Here is a 21,326-nt window from a genome sequence, read left to right as displayed (position 1 = left end):
CTTATTTTATTCCTGGAATTGGAAGAAAACACCTCACGCTTTGTAGAGAAATTCGGTGCTGCTGCTCTGATTCTTGGGCCCCACCCAGGGACTAGTACGGATGATGAAGATGACTGTGGCTGAAGTCAGGGGGGTTGGCATCAAGGCTGTGAAGAAAGGCATGAATCACCCACCGGTGCTTCCTACACGGTCTGGATCAGCGGATCTCTCTCAAGTTTCTTTGAGAAGCGTGGCTTCTTCCCCCAGTCAAAGAGATTAGAAGTTAATGATGCAGAACGATGAGGTTTCACCAGGTTTCAGGATAGTTTTCTTTTTTTCAAACATAAATGTTATGCTGTATTTATTTTGGAAAAGGCACAGTCCGAGACTCTTCTTTATCCCTGCATAATCTGCGGTAGTTCCTGTGGCCTCTGTGCCACAGACTTGGCCCAGCCATGGGCAGACGGTGTGTTGACACAGATGGGTTTTGCCTTTTTTGGTGGAACATTCGGTTTGCTTCGACAACACAGTCATCTGCTAGTGAGCAACCCAAAAATACAGCTCAGAACAACCATTTGTGGATGTGAATTTTCCACCAAAAGAGACTCTCGTGGCTAAAAATGCCCTTTTTTTTCCCTGTTTTCATCGTCTTTGCTGCGTGGCTGGAGTTTGGCTGCTGAGACTTGATCTAATCAATGCTCGTAGAGAGAGTTTTGTCTGGCCTGCAAGATCGTATTATTGAGTAGGTCTATCAAATTTGTCAGTGTCTTCACTGACAATTTTCATGAATATATAACATTGAAATATGGCTCAACCAAGCCCACTTGTTCTTTTTAGTCCTTAAAATGGCTTGGAAAAAAATCTCTTTAATTTGATAATGAAAAAGGATAAAATCAGTAAGGGGTATAATAGCTAATATCCAGATCTTAAGAAGGAAATATAAGCATTAAATAAGAATAATAATAAAAAGACAAATGAATAAACAGGATGAAAACTCCTCGACTGCTCAGACTATTTAATGCAAAAACACCACTGAAACAGCCAACTTCTTTATGCAGAGAAAGAAAAACAAACTTATCCAAGAAAACATCCTTCACAGCACTTTCAGACACTACTTTCTAAAACACACATTACACTTAAAATGCTTACAAATATTTTTCCATAGAAGTTGTGAGATCAAGTACTTTTCTACTGGATTTGAAGAACCCCTCTGCCCATTCATATATTGGCTAAAACTGACTGGCATCTCACACACGTGATCAACATCAACAAGCTGGTATTTGCTGAAAAGAGTGAAAATCCCCCGAAGTCTGATAAATTCTTTGAGGTGTCAGAAAAATGAGAGGGGCCAGAATTGCCCAAGTAGAGGCACGGACAGACAGATGTACAGACACTGTGTTGACACGTGTTGCACACCCAGGCACGGGGCTCCCTGCCTTCTGCGTGTCTCAGGCATTTCCAACCCAAAAGCAAATCCTGCCTGCATGAAGAAAGAGCACTTAAAAAACACAAGGCTATGCCAACTTAATGTAAAGATTTATGTTCCAAAGGAATGAGTGCTCTCAGCTTTGCAGACTGAAAGATTTACGTGTTCATTAACCGGGATCAATGGGCTTCAAAGAAGAACAGGAGGGAGCAAAGACTTTGATTCAACGGACAGTGTGAATTGTTCATGATGAAAAAAGTCCACTGGCTGTTGGGTTGTCTGCAAAGGAGCTGCCTCCCTGGGTCCCCGAGATAAGGGTGCGTGGGTTTTGATGTGCTGTTTGGTTACCACCTGTCCCGTTTGGTTACTGTGATTTTTACGATGAGCATTTGGTACCACTGCATTAGTGTAACAGACAACACGGACTCATAGACACATTTAGCTCGGAAAAGACCTTCAAGATCATCAGGTCCAACTGTCAACTTGACTTACTAAGCCACTTCTGCAACAATTATTCCCACTTATTATTCTTATACTACCTGTAATCAAACTTTTCTGCACTTCAGGAACGCAAGTAGCCATAGCTCTGCCTTCCCTGCCCAATAACCCAATTTCCTTCTTGTGTTCCCTGCTTGACTTCCAACTTCCATGAAGCTTTGCTGCAACCAAATTTCTCCTCAGGACTGCTACCCACCATCTCTTCTTTCAAGTGTGGGCTGAAATATCATCTGTCTGCTAAACCGGAGCTGTTCTCCTCCTGCCCACTTCTGAGCTGAAGGTGCCTTCTGTGCTCCTCTTCCTCCATGACCCATGACTTTGCTTTCTCATCTCATTGCTATTATTTCCTCCTCCTCCCTCGTCTTCAAGCCGCCTTTCCTCCCATTTTCTTACAGCTCACTTGCTTCGTGCTTAAACATGCTGTCTCCTCTCTCTGGGTGATGTGGGTCACTGCCAGCCAGGAGATCAGTTACGGGGCAGGAGCAGAGGGGGACAGGTTGCACAAGATTCAATGAGGGGCTGCAGACCTTCAGTCTCATTCGGGGACTCCAGTAATCTCCCCAGCTCTCCAGCAAGGAAGAGAAAGGATCTAACACAGCTCTATTTCTTGTCCTTATTTCTGACTCAAAAGAAATCATTTTGGCCTAGTTTGCCGTAACTTCTGCCCACCCCAGGACACAACCTCAGCCCTTCCAGCCTTTTAAGAAAACTGACTGCAGACTTTTCTTTCTGTGCATGACTCTCTTCACCTGTGGAAGGGCTCCTTGGCAGCAGGAATTATCTGGACCATGGTACGTCTTTGATCTTTTGGAAAGTAATCCCAGCGTTCACTTTCTGTAGAAATTTCTTCCTTTGCTGCTTTGTCCTGCAGCTACCCTGACACCTCGAGCTCCTCTGGCTCATCGAGCCTTCATTTATTCATAGCTCCATGTTTTAATCATCACACACCATTTTTAAAGTAGGATCAGAACAATCAGTTTCTAACGGTTGGGTGTTATAGCAACACAGGGCCATCGTGCACACAGAGCCCTCACAAGGGGTGAGCAGACAAATTCAGTAAGGCTGAAGTAATCTCATGGTAAGAGAGATTTAGACCCGTGAAACATCAGCTGGATTTCACCTAAGCCATGCAGCTCAGGTAAACCCAGCAATTGGCATCTATTCTCTCGAAAGATCTCCTTTTGAAATACAAAAATCTCACAAACCTAAGCTGTGAATACAACACCTGTCACATTTTCACCATACCTTCCTAAATGCTCCAATTCTCAGCACGAGCTGCCAACATTTGTGTGAGTGCACGCGCACCCACACCCCCGCACACACCCAATTTCTAAATCAATCCTCCGAGGCAAAGGGTGTAAAGCAAATACCTCCCAAGCCCCACTAGTATTTACAGGCTTTTAATTTCAAAAACCATGTAAGGCTATTTGGCCATTATGTTTTACTGTAGCTTCTAAACATATTAAAACCGTTTATCACTGTAAAAAACATTTCAAGAACCTTGTTAACTTAACAGTAAAACACAGACAGATAATCTTATCTATTCTGGAAATGTTTCATCATGTCACAGCTGTGCTAGGCTCTGGATTTTCACTTTCTTAAGCCTGTATATATCATGAAAAGAATATGCATACTCTATGCATAGTAATTCAATAATTTTCATCAATGTCTGTTAATTCTGGCAAACAGTTTTACCACATTTATTATTTCCACTGCTGGAGCAGGTGCTTTATGATCAGAGTATCTGTACATTGATAATAATGGAAGAAGCCCATTTGTTAAGGAGATAGCTCCCAGCAAAACAAAGTAATAAGAACACGGTGCTTTTTAATGCAAAACAAACAACACCATAGCAGAAGATGAGGACACATCACCTCTGTAAACAGAGGAGAAAAGCGACTTACATGTTCTTGCCAACTGTGATTCTCACGGAATAGGAACCATACCTGCATAATCTGTCCGTGCGTAATGCCCATCTTCAGATTTTGTAGTTGCTGTGGTATTATCTGTGTTAAAAGAAATATGTTGAGTTGCTTGGGGAGCCTCCGCTTCCTATTGAATACGCCCCAGTGCCCATGCAAACACAGCATCCCTTCCATGCACAGCACCGCTGCTGGCTGCAGGGCTCCCCTGGGCTTGCCAGGTGAAAACAGCAGGAGCGGGCTTTTTGGAATGAAACACAAAATATCTTCCATTAAGAAAGCACATTTTTTTTCTAACAATACGTGACAACAGATTGCAGCTGGGATAGATCTATCAGTGTAAAGCAGGACTTGTCATTTCTGCTCTACTTGAAGTAATTGGGGAGTTTTAATATGTACCCTGAAATGAACTGTCACGTAGGGCAGTTAACTTTAAAGAAATGGGAATAAATGAGAATGTGTTTAATAGACAGGTATAGTATGGCCTTGTGAGTAGATGTACTGAGGATTTATAGGTCAGAAGCTAAGGGGGAAAAAAGCTATTAACTGTCCGAGCCCCAGTAGACACTTTATTTACAGGAGCTATTTAAAGGCAAATTTTCTTCATTTTTATTTCCGAACAGACTAGAGTTTTTAAAGTCAATTCAAGGGTCACACAGGTGATAGAGCACCCTGGGAGCTGGGCACAGAGAAGCACGGTATTCGTGGCAAACACAGCTAGTCTCCATGTGGTATTAACAAAATTTCCTTCCAGGCACTGCTGGCATCCCATGAGCCCAGCAGATGAAAAACAAGCACCAGCACTGCGTACCATACACATTACAGGAGTCTAATGGAAATGCGAGAAGTGCCAAATAAGAAGCCAGCCCCAGTTTTCTCTCTCTCTTTTTTTTTTTTTTTTTTCTCCCTGAACGAAAATTGAAAACATTCTTTGAAATGAGTTTTGTTATGAGCGTTACCTTGACATCGACCCAAAGACATGACTTCAATTTTCTCCTGTTTCTGGCATGATGCCTCTTTGATTTGACATGCATTATCATAAGATTTCCCATCGGAAGCACAAAGAGGATTGAAGTTGGTTTGAGAACAGTCAATGTTGCACACACACCTGAAGAGACAGAAGAGAGAAAAAAGAAGAGGCTAATGTGAGAAAGTTCTTTCGTGACATCATAAATGCATCTCAGAAAGAAAAGTGTTTGTATTTTCCTGACTGAACAATGCAAATCAACAGAATGAAAGCGGAAAATTCTTTTAAAAGGTCATTTGTATTTCTGGATGGAAATGAATGCAGGGGAAGAGGAGAGACATGGAAAACAAAAGCGAGAAAAAGGACACGTTAAAAAGAGAGTTATAGATGGAAAACTAAATGACAGCATCACCAACTGCAATTTCTTGTAAACCAAAGAACATCCAAGCAGATATCTGAGTAATTTACGTTGCTGTACCCTCTCAGATTAAAGAAACCACAAAATTTACCTCTGTTGAGGTGCTGCCCACACAGCGTGGGTAAGTATCACAGAATCAGTGTTATCCATTAATTATATCAATTTAGGATCGGGTAATATGGCAGCTATAGGCATTCTGATCACAGTACAGGAAGAGATGTTGAAAGCACACCTCATCCTACAGGGATGCCCCCCCCTGCCAAAACGGAGGGTGGCACCAGCGAGGCATCAGGTGCATCTCCAGGGCCATGACCCAGCTCGTGAGCTCCTGGGCTGCTACAGGACGTGAACCAAAAGCACGGTGAGGACAGCTGGGGGTCTTGCCTCAAAAGCATGGTCTGAATCTCAAGTAACATGCTAACGTGGACACATCCTCACCCTAGCGAGCCTTGCCCATTGCTCAAGAAGTTGGAGAAGCCTAATTACTTCCACCACAGCCTTTTTTCTTTAGGTTTCTCCCGTTCCATTATTGTTAGCGATGTCAGACACCCTCGGGCATCGGCGGAGGAAAGCCATGCTGATCTTCCATCCTCCGCCCCCTGCACCAGGCAGCTCAGCCTCAATGCGGGCTTACGAGGCTTACGTTAACACCTGTTAAGGCAATCCTGCTTGGGGACAAAGCCAGAGGTCTAACCTGGCAGCTGCTTCGGCTCCTCCGAGCATGTAATTGTGCGCACGCTGCTATCTAAACTCTTGCTGGCTCCTTCTGACATTTAAGGCAGAGCAAAGCCAGCGCCGCTCCATCTCCAGCCCGCTGGTCGCACTCAGCCTCACAGTGCCTGCTCGGTGGCTCTGCCTTTTCAAGGTTAAGTAATGGAAATGCCAGCCTGCCAGCCCCACTGCTTGACTTCAGAAAGCATTTAAAAGTCAGTTCCCCTTCCGTTCACATCACGCGTTCGGACACCTTCAGCAATGGGAAGTGCCGCAACAGAAAAACGCTGGGGGCAAGGGCTCGGAAAGAGGAATCCCAGGGAACCAGACGGTGTGGGTCAGATTTCTGCCATCACCCCCCTTGGTCTCTGGCTTCTGCAAATGTGCCCAGTGAAATGAAAATCTGGGGAACCACGGCTCGTACACGTTTAGGCTTACTTTACATTAGGTAGATCATTAAATACAGAAAACTTCAGCTCAAAGAGAGGCCAAAGGTGAAAAGCCACGGCTATAAATTAAATTAAACGATTTCATAACCAGTAGAAGGTGGGAGCGTGGCTCCCCGTGTAGCAATTTCACCATGCTGATGACTACACAGAATATAAGAAAGCATCCAGTCCCTTTCCTAAGATCCTCCTTATCAGCGGCATAAGGATGTTCTGCTCCCCCACAGCATTAGCGGCCGTCATTTCTTCCCGCAGTCGTTTCCAGCTTCCCACCTTAGTCAAACTCACTTCATTAGGAGCCATTTGCTGCTCGAGTAATCAGAAGTTCTTCCACGTTGCTCTACCATTTGCATTTCAGATGGGACACAATCAGCCATATGCTCTTTTTTTTTGGTAATAAACCAGCTAAGCAGCAGCTTCCATACTCAACACCTAGCTACAAGAAACGAGCGTGGGTTAATATATATTATGTCTCAAGTCAAGAGAAAATTAAGTCAATGAGAAAATTAAAACAAAAGGATACTCTTTAGGGGAAATCTAAGCAACTTGGGATGCAATTTAAAAAACACCCAGGGGATGTACGAAGCTAATCTTGGAGTAAAGCACTTAAGAGACGTATTTTTAAAGGTGTTTAGATGCCTAAAGATGCATGCAAACATTTTGTGTGGGATTTCTGAAATCTCAGAGACCTCTCTCTCACTGACTTCAAAGACCATTTTACAGCTCATTAGGCATTTGTTTGCATCTTTTGATACCTTCCAAATAAAAAAAAAAACAAAAAAAAGTTCCCCGATGACTTTTCTGACCTCTCTCAGTAAAAGTGAGAAGCAAACAAAGATTTTCTAAACCTGAAACCTTAATTGCGAGAGCAACCTTTCCTCCCAGGCAGGAAGCCTGCAGCTGCACGGTACGAGCAGGATGGAGCACGTGCTCCTTGTGTTTGAGGGACACCACGGAGGGACAACTGCTGCAGGCCACTACGTGCTCAAGTCTTATGGCAACCCCTGCATGAAGCCTGCGCTTTGGGGTTGACAAGATAGGCGATGAAAAAGCGCTGCAATACTTGTCACCAGGATCTGGGTGTCCTCCACCTCTCGCACAGCTCTGAGAGGAGAGCTTCTGCCTTGCAGCCGTGGCTTCTTACGGCTTCTGCACTTGCACACACAAATCCTATTTAAAGTCTGCACAATTAAGACAACATTAAATATATGTCAGGAAAAGCTAAAGGTAGGATTTCATCAGTAAGATTAATGTACTGGGTTGCTGACTCTGTTTAATTCATAGTGTTCATCTTATCAGGGAAAATGACAGTATATTAAAGCGCATTTTTTTCAGACTAGATGAACAAGCAGGCTGCCATTTCAGCCATGCCCACAAAGTCAAGAAGAGCACATTACAGGGAAGAAGGTGAAGCGTTTACTGCAAACGTGCACGCCCTGGCACGCGCTGCCACAGAGCACGCATCGTCCTGGAGCAGGATCCATTGCTTACGGAATAAATACGAGGTGAGTGGCACTCCTCGTACTCCATTTAATGAAATCCTATCGCTGGAGACAAAGCTGCCTTCGTGTCTCGAAGCATGATGGCCATCTCCTGCTGGACAAGGAGAACCAAGCTGGGATGTCCCTGCTTGGGTCCCAGCATGAGGCGCCAGGCCGGGCAAGACCACCTTCAGTCCTTCAGATCCTGCACTACGTCTCTGATTTTAAGCAATTTGGCCATCTCACCATTTTATCATCCTGGCTTTGACGTCCAATTATAGTTACATCAATAAATCCATTTGGTTTCCCTATTCCCACTGCAGAAAGCTCGGCAGCACAAAGGCTGCCTGTTTTTCCCTCGGGCTCAAGAAGCTGTGAGAAGGTTAATGAGGTCTCCTAAGGGTCACAGGATGTAACTGTACCCAAGAGCATACACAAAATACATGTGTAAGGTTTACCCATGCTTTCTGCAGGGGAAAAAAAGCAGCTTTAAAAGCATCTGTGTAGAAGGAGTGCTTCTAAGATGTCAGCCGATACCCTGCAGCTCCCCTGAGAAAGGAAAAAATACTGAATGTTGTCCCACAGGCCCAGTGCATCCTGCAAGTAATGGGGCTCACACGTTCACTGATTAAAATTTGGGCTGTCGCTGTAAACAATCATTAAACAAGGCTCAATTTCTTACATTTATTCTTCCGGGTCATTATGATAGTCCCTGATGAATTCCGTTTCTTTTATATGCTCTATTCTACGTATGCCATTTCATGCGATTAAAATCTTGGAGGAGCTCAACATCCCACGATCCACTTAATTATTTTGCTGATCACAAAAGCATAAAAATGAAACAAACTAAGAAAACTAAGAAAACTGGCAAACCCGGGCTCCTCCTTGGGGATTTGGAGCTGATTGCCTTTGTACCTCTTGTGGCACAGCTTTGTGGCACTGCTAGACCCTGCAGTGAGGACATCGCGTCAAGGCACAACTGGAAGGTCTCTGCAGGGGCTGGGATTGGTGACCTGATGGAGAAACCCATGAGGCTGCCCATTCCTATCCAGAGCTGGACCATGAAGAAGAACCTAGCCAGGCCTCAGTGAGGTCTGCATCCCAGAAGTGATGGCAATGCTGCCTGGCCAGCTGGAACAGCCAACTTGGCTTTCTACTGAATTGGTCTCTGTAAAAATTAATGGGGTCAGGGAACCGGCCCTGGGTGAGTACACCAGTGAGCGCCTGGTCTCCCACCTCCCCACTCTCCTGCAAACAGCGTATGGTATTGTTCTCTGAGCACAAAGAGAGGCTTCGCCTGCAGAGAGAATGCTGCTGAAGAGAGGATTCACAGCTATGAAGGGCTGTCCCTGGAGTGAGGAACAGCATTTTAAGGAGGTGTCTCGATAGAAAGAGAGAATAGTTCCTCGCCCATAAAGTGCAGGAGAATGCTATAATTATACGTCCTTAGTTCATGAATATAGTATAATCATTAGTGACACAGCCATGATAAAAAGAAGCCCACTCCACACTTTATCTCCGCTCCTAAGACAACTATTCAGTCTTTGTTTTCAGCAATGTACTGCTGAAAAATAATTAAAAAAAAATACTATGCTCTATCTGTACATAGCATGAGGGAGGTTTCATACATAGCTTGATAGGACTCAAGAAGGATAAATGTGACCGTGCTTCTAAAAGAGCGGTTTTACTGGGAACAGATGCAGGAATGTTTTTGTCAGAGCGAGATGGTAATGGCAGCTCTTCCCTATTCAACATATTTTAATTAGCCCGCCGTAGTTTGGAAACCTGAGAGCATTGTTGGTACTACCTCTGTTTATTAAAGATTCATATGCAGACTTTGCTGGCCATGGGTCATTTGATTTTTGGAACCAGAGCAACAGAAAATTGTGTCGGAGATATCTGCAAAAAGTACTTAATGAAATGACTAACGTCTTCAGCCAAGTGTCTAGTTGATTACAGGGTCCAAACAGCAGAACAGCAATAAATCTGCCACAAAGAGAATTGTCAGTCAAGAAAAAAGGCATAAAACCAAACAGACAGGGAAGCGGGAGCTAAAAATGTGAAAATGCAAATCCAGTGTTATTTTTACTAGTCAGAGCTCTGATATTTGAGTGCATATGCTAATTTGGTCAAGTGTGAGATCCAGCCATGTCTCAGTGCACACTATTTTACAGGGAAAGCGATGTTCCATTCTGCAGTCATTTTAAACATGCCGTATATTTTCTCCAGGCAAAAATAAAAAAGCAAGGAAAAAAAAAAAAACAACAACATTTTGCAGCATAAAAAAGCCCAAAGCCTTCCCTTTGCCATAAAACAGTGTATAAATAAAAACACGCTTGTTGTACATTTACGATATTTCCACCAGTGAGATTTCTTCCCCTCCTCTGTTCTGACTAGAAAGCAGTGATCAGAAACTCAAATTTCTGGTTGGATACCAGTGGTTTCCTCTCCAAGCCCCTGCCCCTCCAAATCGGACATTAAATGGCCATTTAAAGCTAACCTGGCAGCGTACGCCTGCACTGAGAGCCCTGCAATCACCCCCAAATGCTTTCTCCATCATTTGGATTCCTGCAAGGTTTTTCTTTTTGGTAGACAGGGCACCTTTGTTGACATTACCAGCAGGCTAGTTGAAAGGAAGCCAGGCTGAACATTATGCCTCCATCCTCCAACAGGCACCGCAGCGTGGTTCAGCTGGGTGTCAGGAGGCAGGCAGGAGCGCTCATTTATCCGGGCAGCTTTGGGCACGTTGAATACATCTCAACACAATCCCGCCTGGAGATACTTCCACCAGTTCTGAGCAGGGGCTGGTGAGGTTAACCAGGCTGGGCAGGTCCGTGCTCACACGCCTCAATCGCCTCTGCTGTTCGGACCATCTCTGTGCTGTTGCACCATGCCTTGTGAAAACGCACCGCCTGCTAGAGCCCTTTCCAGGTCACCTCTGCTACCAGCCTCACCACCACATCAGGGCAGCTCAGCAGCTGGATTCCTCTGGGGGGGCTTGTGCACACCTCCATTTCAGTAGTGGACCACCAATCTCATACAGACCTAGAGCAGCCGTGATTTGGTGTGACTATATACATTTTGCAGAGAGGTAAATCATACTCCTGTGTCCTGGAAACCTCGATGTTGAGTCCATATGGACTTCTGGTAGCCTGGTCAAGCTCCAGTGAACTACAGTGAGTGGCCTCGGCAGCTTACAGAACACAGCCCAAGAAGATGGCACCGAAGCTGTGCTCCAGGAAGAAGGCAAAACTGAGGCAGGCTGAATATCATGTACACACACATACATCCGTATAGAACAGTATATAAAGCATGTATTCAGAATGCACAGACACGATTTTTACCTCGTTCTATGAATTATACCTTAACACCTGCCTGTGCGTGCTGGAAGACTGAAATCCTATTACCGCACTCTTAAAAACATCATTGAAAGGCTTAGAGTGTAGAGATGCTGCAAGTCTACTTCAAAACAAACTTTATTTTTGAGGCAGACGCAAAACTTTAGCTGCAGTGCAGAACAATAAACAATACATATTTTATAATGGCAGCACAAAAATAGCATGCGATATTACTTTCCTGGGTCTGCTGGTACTTCTCTTCTGCTTTAAGATCACAAGAGAAGAAAAAGCGTGGCTTCCTTTGAGTGCCTTCCATTCAACGTTATCTAGTTATTTATTTATTTTTTCCTTTTTGTCCTTTGCAGCCTGGCTTCTGCTCTAAGCATGTCTACTTCTCACAGTGGCTTCCCTAGGATATTTTACCTATTTCGACTGTTCAAATGTTTATCTTCACCCCGAGTAAAAGGAGAAAAGCTTGATTCCCTCAGGGTGATGCACTGTTTCTGCATGGCATTTCAATAGCACGCTGTTATTCAGACAATTAGAAATCACAGAGACCATGCAAGGAATTATCAGCATCCTGCATAGAGAGTTTTATTATTATGTAGTGCATAATGAAAATGATTTGAAGGACCCCAAAGCATCATAACAGAAGGAAGCGCTGAATAATAAGGTGTTGTTTTTTGTTTTTTGGGTTTTTTTTGGACTGCAAGAGCCCAAAATGTTGTTTACTGGACATATGTCAAGCTAAAATGCACTAAAGTGGAGGATATATTTATTGCTGTCCTTCCCTGCATACCAAATGCAACATATTTTGTGAGCCTAGCTGGAGCACGGAGCCAGGAGCCGGGGTAATCGCTGTACAGCTGCTGGAGAGCAGGGAGTGACTGGCAATGCTTAAAAAAGGAAGGCATTTTTCAGAGCACGTTTGCTCTGAAATTGCCACAATGACAGCTCACGGAGGTTGTTTCAAAAGGTTTCGTGAGTGCCGTCTGGGTGCCAGCTCCTCCACTGTGCTGGACCAGCCAGCCCTGGTGAGGAGCTGGTCCCACACTCCACCGTTTTCCAAGGCTTCAGCCTGGTGAAACGGCTGCCTTCATCTGCTGTGTGAGATGCTGCAAGCAGATTCCTAATGCTCCTTTCTTTTCTTTTCTTTTTTCTTTTTTTTTTCCCATAACCTTCTTTACTAAGTTTTCTGTAGGAAACATCACAAACTTCACCTTTGCTTCCCTCTTACAATTCAAAGCACCAATTATAATATGACCTTCATCTGGCTTCCTGATGTCTCTGGTGCCCTCAACAGCACATTGAATTGTATACTAACACCTTTAGGGCAAAATAAACGTTTCACTTAATTTTTTTTTTACTGTCGTTTCCCTTTACAAGGAACTAAGTTGAGCACGATAGTCTTTGCCAGACTGGATGCTTTAAACACAGAATTATAAGGTTGATCACTGGGTTTGAAGTGCAATGGAAAAATCCTCACCCCAACTATGTGACTAGAGAAGAAATTTCTAATTCTGCTCATTGCCAATTCAAGTGTCTGCTGATATCTAATATGTGAAGTTTATTTAAAGCACGAAGAATAAAACAAACGCGTTCTTATGGCTTGCCTTCACTTGGTGTCCTTCACGTCTCTCCAGCCTGTGTTAAAACAAAGCTTTGCTGACTCTTTCTCTCCCTCTGTAAATATCTGAGGCTGTCCTTCACCAACGTTTTATCGCTGTGTGCTCCAACTGCTGATACCGTTGGCTCCAGTTTTGCAACATTAAAACATTAAAACAGGAGTTGTCCCAATGAGCCTGTGTGTCGCAGGCCCCATGCCACACAGACATTCACTGCCAGTGGGGACGGCAAGACTATGAGTGACCTTTGTGAGACGAAAACCACGGTAAACTAATTCCTCCTTGTAAAGGCTTCCTTCGCACGTGCAGTATCAGACTAGCCCTCACCAAGGACTGCTCTGTGTCCTCAAAGACCCGTGCCTCCCACTTCTGAGGAGACCTGCCCGAGGCAGGACCATCTGAACTGGCTGCTCGGCAAGTAGGCTGACTTCAATTACAAAATAAAATCCAGTCTAGTTATTTAATGAAATTTTAGGAAGGTACTGCAGGCTCTCCTCCGGGCTTTGCACCTCCTGTGCTGATGGAAATAACACAAGATAACCTCATGTCATCTCGTCCAGTGGTGAAATGAGATCTTGGTGCAGCCCACAGGTATGAGACTGGGACCTGAGCAACTTGGAGCAAATCGCTTCACACGTACAAGAAGGAGAAAGCACTGCTAACCCTTTATTTTTTCAAGAAACCCTCCTTTTCTGTAGCTGAAAGCTGCTGCATTAACCCTCTTCAGGTGTGGGACACAGATCAGTGCCACCCACCTGCACCTCCCAGAGGGACACGCGTCCCAGGAGCGCCTCAGCGTGGGAGGCCTTCCTTACAAAACCGGCAGACCGAGAGACAGCAATTAAGCCTTTGTGTCTGGGCACATCCCACGCAGGCTTTTAGCTGCGATTTGCTTTCTAGAGAACCGCCTGCATCCTGCAAGCACACGTGGGGAAGGACCGGCGTCGCGGTGGGCTCCCCGAGGAGCGGGGCAGGAGATGGCTGCTGTGGGGAAGGGACACCTGCCAGCCTGAGGTCTGCCCTGCGCTTCGGCTGGTATTGAGCTTTCGCCAGGCTGATATTTAATGCATGGGATGTATTTTTAATGGCTCGGATGCGTGAACACATCGTGGCCTTGATGTTCCAACATGGGCGTGTGAAGGAGCCACCGACCTTCTGCGACGGATGTAGTTTTAATTTAATAGTTAACATAAAGTGGGACGGAAGAGATGAAGTGTTCTATTAAGACATTTGATAATAAATTGGAAAGTGCTTTCCCAGTGCTTCACGTAGTTATTCTCTCTGCTGATCTATTTAGCCGACACTTGTAATTCTGAACTACAAAGTTGTATCCCTGCTTTCGTAAACATACTTACATAAAACCCAATAACAACACAGCCTATTTATTGCTAAAATGCTAGTAGGAAATTGGAAAAGGTATAAATACAATTCATTGCTGGTGATCTCCTGCCCCCTGAAGGCACTGTAAGACTCCAAATCTTGCTCAGTTCACAGCATCATAAAACTGAAGCAATAAATGTCACTCCTTTCTTGATTGCGCATTAGGCCAATCGGCTTTTTATTGAGACTAAATAGGCTGTCATGAAGGCACCTTGCAGTTTACTACCAGGGCACGGCTTTGGCTAAATGTGGGGCTGGGGAGCAAAGAAAGCTTATTTTTAAGTAACAAAAAAGATAGCAGCAAATGGGAAATATGAAAAAGGTGCAAAAATGCATTGCTCTTCCAGGTCTGTGCACTTGTTCTTTCATGCAGTAATGCCCTGATGTACACAGGCGATTATGTGTCGATGCACATTAATATTTGATGTGCATTATCATATTATCCCTTACGTGCACTCTCGCAATCTGGTGAGCCCAGGGTCTCCCAGACATGGGGTTGCACAACCGGGTGGTGGCTTTGGCCAGGGGCACCTGTGCACAGCTCTGCAAAGTCAAAGGGGGCCCTTTGTGTGCCGCACACAAAGCAGCAGGGCTGGCCATGGTCTGCACCACGCCCTGCATTACAGCCAGAGCACAAAACAGACTGCCAAAACCTTTCCTTCAAATGCAAATAAAGGTGTGCACTCAGAAAGCTGCCACACTTTCCTACCAAGGAGTGAAAGAGGCAGTCACAGCTTGTGGGAGAAAAGTGATGAAAAATCCCCCAGGTTCATTAGCTCTCCCGTTAAACGGGGCACATAAAATGGTTGCTCCGCCATGTTGTCGTGTAGGCCCCCCGGTGATCTGCACAAAGTGAAAACGCAGAGGGATGCTGCTGCTTTCTCACGCACCCTTATAACACACATGGATCAGCCCTCACGCAGCCCACAGCCAAAACCTCGAGGCCAGCAGAGCTGCCACCCCCACACCAGGCAGAGCAAGGACCTCTGTGCTGCCTCCAGGTAGGGCCTCCAAAATCCATGGTGGCTCCTCTGTGCTGCCCAGCAAACAGCAAAGCAGAGCGGCTGGAAGCCAGCTTTAGGTCATCTCCCTCCTTCCGCAGCCCTCTGTCCTTTCCCAGTCCGTCCCCAGCACTCCCTACCGTGACCACCCACCCCTCTGCTGCCTCCATGTCTCCTGCCCACAGGAACGCAGGGGTGGGCTCCTTGGCCATGTAAACCTGACACGAAAACTTGGCTATTTTGAGCCATGCTCTAAAATTGCAGTTTTTGACTTGAAGTTGAAAAGACTAATCATTGTAAAGACAGGTGACAGCTTTACATGCCTTATAAGCTATTCCCCCCTTAAATTTCAGAAGAATTTGTGTCTTGCTAGTACAGGAGCATTGAAAGATGATAAGACAAGGAAACAAAACAAAAAGATCTCCGAAGCTATTTTTGGCTTTTCACAAATCAATATTTCCTCTGAAGCAATTGAAGCAGTCAGTAAGCCAAGTTCTGCTTTTATCATCACAATTTCCATGTTTGCACTCTGTGAAAAACTGTGCATGGAGTCTATTCTCCCTTCTGCCAGTGGCTACCAAGAAATTATTCCCTGTTTACGATACTGGGAGAGAATATTTGCCTCACTGAAGTTGGTGGAATAACTTTCATTGACTTCCATAAGCTGGAAGTTCACCCTCTGAAACTGAAAATCAAGCCTGGACCAAGCATCTGAAAGGATAAAAATCTATAAGCTTTATGGCTTTGTAGAATGTTATCCCCTGAACACATGGTGAGTTTTGCTATAATTGCAAAATATAAAAAAATGTATGTATCATATAGGGTCCCTAAAAGACCTGCTTGGGTGAATGGTACAGATGGAACACAATGTAGTTTTGCATTTATCTGAGAACATTTAGAGCCATGATATATAGTCTATATGACAGACTTCCTTGATGCATAGAGAAAATACAGTCAATTTCTTTGGGTAGGCTGAATTATTTACCAGACCGCTCCAAAGTGTATTGGTAATAAAACACTATGAAGTATAAGTAACTCTAGACAATCTTGGCTTATGTTAAAACCATTTTTTTTTTTTTAAAGGATGTTATTAAGAAAATAAATCTTGAGAATCTGGAAAGGCAGGAGCTTGTCAAGTGAGCATAAGGCTCTGAAGGACTGTGGTCACTCAGTGGATGGAAAGGTCAAGGTCCCCAGAGTACCAACCTGTGGGAGTTAGGGAGCAAAGTCTCACTTCCAAATTAAATAAGATACTTTGGCACAGGATATAGGATGTAAAGATGGTAAGCTGATTTTTGGAAACTTACCTGACTAGGAGAAAATGGCTGTTTTAGACTAAAACCAAACAAAATGTATGCAGAGTAAAACAATTTCAGCAGATGTCCAAACAAGCCATCGTTTTTCCAAGCATGACTTCTTTCTGGCCAAGCCACTAGTACATTCAACTTAGAAATACGATGTGCTTATTCCTGCCTCCCACTCCTCAAAAAAGACTGGCCCATAAGCTGCTTTTAGAGAAATGCTCTCTGAAGATAAATATAACTTCCTGTTCCCCATATCTTTCCTTGCTCTTTCTACGGATTCATCACTGACAAAGGAGAAAATCACATCTTGATCTAAGTCCCTTTTCAAACCAGTGGGAATTTTTCTCTGGACGTAGTTGGGCACTAACCTGGGCTGGTTTTAAGTTCAAACGGTCTGCTGAAAGATACCTGCAATACCTCTGTAGCTTGCCAGCGAGGAACCTGAGAGGAATCGTGGCAGACAGTGGAGGCAGCTCTGCTGCTAGGCCAGGGCTAAGATCCTCAGAGGGTGTAAGCTGCTTGGTTGTCTCCTGTTGTGCAACGCAAAGACTGCATGCCGCAGTCCCTTTGCTTTCCTGTGATTAGACGTGACTACTGTGCTCGCCACGAAGATCTGTGCAGCAGCAGCCGTGTTTTATGCCTTAGGTATGATCTCAAGTTAAGCAGAAACGTTAGCCTTTGCAGGATTGCGGATTTTAATTATTTAATCCCATTTCTGTGTTTATTTGAACCATGAATCCAAGCACTATGTTTTAAGACCTATTACTTGCTCTAGAAAAGAAAGGCAAGCAGCAGGAAACTGCCATATAGCTACTGTATAATGCACGGGACATTGCAGATGTTCAAGGAGCTCAGTGTTTCTGCATCTGGAACAAGTAGGTCACGCACAGTTATTATACACACTGCTGAACATGAAGCAGCCAATACCCGTGTAATGTATGTGAGCTTTCAAACTACCTTTTAGTACTTTATAGTAGTACAGCATCTTGTTTGCAGATGCTTTCGATGAGAGCGACTGATGGAAGGGGGAAGGGACCCAAAGCTGACTGACCTAATTGCTGGGTGGATTGAGAAGCTGGCAAAATCATTCGTTTCTTTTATGCGTTTTCTTTCTATACTATAATAAAGATAAATATTGATTGTTGGAGCAGTATTGATTACAGGGGTAGTGGCTGATGGCAGCTGCATGATTTGCACAGATATCTTTCATGTACAGTGCAGTTTACTTGCATGAGAAAGCAGTTTCGCCATCCTCACGTGTTGTGGATTGCCTGCCTGTTGTACAGGAGCGTGCACCCACTGTATATATATATTTATTAGTGATTAGCAGTAAGATATGAAACAAAAGACTGAAACAGTTCATCTTCTTAATACATCCTGAGCGTCTGTTTGCTGTGGTAAGTGGAGTTTATTGTCTCAGCCATGCAGAAAGAAGCACAGGACACAAGGGATGTGCTGCAACTCCACCGCCTCCCTTGGGAATACCACCTGGCTGCACGGCACACAGGAGAGCCTCGTCCCTTCCTTCACCATGCTTAGCATCTCAGGAAGGCTGCCATCCTTTCTGCCCTTCTGGGCCAGGCATCAAACACTTCAGGAAAGCTGCTGCCCTCCCTGGATCCGAGGGTGGAGGTCAGGCACCTGTGGCCAGGCACGCTGCTGCCTCTCCTCCTCCTCCTGCGGGGAAGGCGGAGGAGAAATCTGTAGGGCTGGCCTCCTTGGACGCTGCCAGGCTACAGGGCACTCTCTCCCGAGCATGTTGGACATCTCTGCGTCTCCTTACTGCGAGCAAACTGCATCTCATCCTGGGCAATCCTGCACTTTGAGTCTCTGCTGCTGGCTGACCTTCTGATTTTGAAATTCAAAGGAAAAGCACGCCGATCTCACCCCAATTCATCATTCTGATTTTGATTAACTCTACAAGTCAGAGGTTTGTAGGCTTTAATCTTGCTTTAAGAAAACACTCCTGTCCTCTCTTCTCTGCGTCTTCCAAAAGGAAATTCAGCAGAGGGGTTTTTGCTATTATTTGTCTCCCTCCACTTGGACATGTCATGGACCTCTGGAACAGCTGCCCAGTATCCATCCAAACCACGGCTTGCCCAGCGTGGAGTGCTCTTATTTCCTCGGTGGCTCATAAGGAGGAGATTGATACTGGAATCCAGGTTTTTGACGTGGTTATGTACTGACACTAAGCCACTTTAGCAGATGAGCAGGCACTCCATTTGGTGAGTACTATTTATATACAGTGAGTGAGTATTTCATGGATGCTTTTTGGAAGATCTTAGAAACACACCACTGTTCAGAGCGTTACGCTTCATTCTTCATTTCCTTTTAAGTATATCTCTCGGGGTGTTATGTTGAGTAGCCCTGTCTTACAAAATCAATTATTCCTCAGGCAGCTCAGAAATAAAACCCAAAGTAAGCAACACCAAACGTCTGATTTACCAATAGATTGCAATCCAGTGCTAAAGAGCACAGCCACTGCCCTGCTTTAAATATTCATGAAGCTCACTGGTGCAAAATGCATTAAAGGTGGGAATAATGCCAGTAATACGCAATCTTCTTAGTGACAAGAAGCTTTCACATATTAAAGTAGCAAGATGTTAAAGACTTTCAACTGAACAGTCTTTGTTTTTAACCCAGAGAAAGAGATTCACTAATGGAATGCCAAATTGCATTCACTCTCGTGATATTAGACTGCAGAATAGGATAATAATATATGTGTGTTTTACCATGCCTCAGAAAACCTGTTATTACAGGCGGTTCTTTTCTGCCTTTTCTTCGTACTTTCCAGAAAACGTTCACGCACGTATCTTAGCCCTTCGAGATGTCTTTTATGTGGCAAAACCCTCCCGAAATCCCAGGAGCCTAGCCATTAACAGATCGGTTTTAAGCAAATAAAACGATTTTAAAATAATGGTGACACACTACAATAGCACAATTCAGCTGAGTGACAATTGGCAATGAATAACAACAAAAAAAGAGTTAAACCAGAGACAGGGGACTGCAAAATAACAGGCTGTGGCAATGCAGAATAATGTTAATTGTCGCTTTAAATCATCAGCAGCCCAACCACATCTGCTATCACACCTGTGCTCTCTCCTCTGATCTACTGTGACACCCTAGAAATATTAGGCAAACAGCCAGCCTTGTGTCTCCAGCTCTCGAAGGTCTGGCTCTGCTGCCAGCATGCATCCCCATTACCTGGAGTGGACTGGGCACGGATCCTGCACCCCCCCAAGGATAGGGAACACCGCTAGCGCTGGGCTTCTCACCCCGTACCAGCAGCTCTGGGGCCGCCGGGAACCCTGACCTCATTTGGACTTTTAGAAACCTCTTCAGTCAGCCGAGATAACCAGAGGAGCCCTGCTTACATCTGAAATTAGACAGGTGTAAGAGCATCGATTGAATAATACTCTGGAATTTCGCTTCCCATTTAATTTCAGGGCGTTTTCTGCACACCGAATCTTTGCAGGGAGGGGGGAGGAAGTGCACCAGGATGTAACTGTCTGGTGCCAAACACGGAAATTCAATTAATGTACATTTGAAAGAGGGATCTAGGCTCCCCATACATGGCCCGCTTTTATTCCAGAAATACGAGTAACAAAGAACTAACACCCGGAAGGCTCATTTTTTAGAAAGACGCTTATCCACGACTAATCAGGGGGCAGGGACAGGAAAGCAGAGCTCTGTCGTGGCGTATGAAGTTGTTTACTTCAAAGCGGACCTTTAACAGGCTTTGCACGGTCTTTTTACTTCTGGTTGGAAATCTGCTTTACTGCCTTTTTACATCTTCCCAGCAAATGCCCTTCCCTGCTTCCCGCCCCGAGAAGCATCTTCCCCTGCAGAAGGACCGCCTGTCAATAAAGATTGAGAACTTCAGCTCCTGCAGTTATTCCGCTGCTGTGTATAAGCCAAGCTGTTTCAGAGGGGAGGAATTAGTTGCAGAAGTTGTAGTGGGAACGTTACTGGGGTAAGTTGGATCCGGCTTTTTTATCGAGCTATTTCTGGAAAAAAATAAACACTGCTACACGGTACTTGTGATTAATAATGTTATCTGGTAGCTAATTTTATCCCTCGCCCCTCTCTTCTGCTGCCTTCCAACTTGAAAGTGCACTTAATTATGAAAACATGAGCATCAGACTGTGGATGTTGATATATTAATTTAACCATCATTTTGTTTCAACACCGCACCACCAAACTCTCAAGGATAACTGGTCAAGGAGACAGCAAAAATCCTGACACCAGAAGTAATTTCCTTAAACAAAGTCAAATTTAAGTGCTTTTATCCATGCAAATCTCTTTGCGTTATTGCAAACCTATAACCAAGATGCATCTTGTTCCTGTTTTTTAACACAGCAATTTTCTTTTGGTAGCTGGAAGCACAGCAAGGCTTCTGTGGCTTGTTCGCTTGGTATTTGTTAAAGACTGGAACAAGAGGTTATTAGAAGCTTAGCAAGACCAAACCAAAATGAGCACAACTGGCTCACCATATTCCTAAGCTGCTTCACTGAATAGCAGAAATGTTTATAATACCACGCCTGACCAATATCACATGGATGCCCTATCTGGATGAGGTCAGCTGCCCAACACTGGTCCCAATTACGATGTCCATCATTCATTCATTCATTAATTCATTCCCCTCTGCCCTATTCCAACTGTCCAAGTTGAAGTTTGGGCCATAGTGCCTTACTGATATCTCACTGCCCAGTTTCTCTATCCATCCCTTAACCACTGTCAGCCCTCAGCTTCAGAAGCATCACTCAGATCAAAAGCTCTAACATTTGCATGCTTATTTTGTTGTCTCTAAGTTTATATTAATTACTTAGA

General features: G+C 44.5%; 1 protein-coding gene across 1 annotated transcript in view; it reads right to left on the bottom strand.

The window, feature by feature from the left end:
- TMEFF2 (transmembrane protein with EGF like and two follistatin like domains 2) overlaps positions 1–21,326 on the bottom strand; it is a gene marked incomplete at both ends in the record, with an annotated part of 111,520 nt that overhangs the window by 22,823 nt on the left and 67,371 nt on the right. Inside the window, 2 exons of the mRNA XM_084289396.1 lie at positions 3,850–3,909; positions 4,785–4,933. Of these exons, the coding sequence (XP_084145522.1) occupies positions 3,850–3,909; positions 4,785–4,933 (209 nt within the window). The remainder of the gene's footprint in view (positions 1–3,849; positions 3,910–4,784; positions 4,934–21,326) is intronic.

The sequence above is a fragment of the Netta rufina genome (assembly GCF_964035555.1).
Source record: "Netta rufina genome assembly, chromosome: 6".
Taxonomy (NCBI): domain Eukaryota; kingdom Metazoa; phylum Chordata; class Aves; order Anseriformes; family Anatidae; genus Netta; species Netta rufina.
Note: the sequence above shows the minus strand (reverse complement) of the source record. Positions and strands in the feature narration are given on the sequence as shown.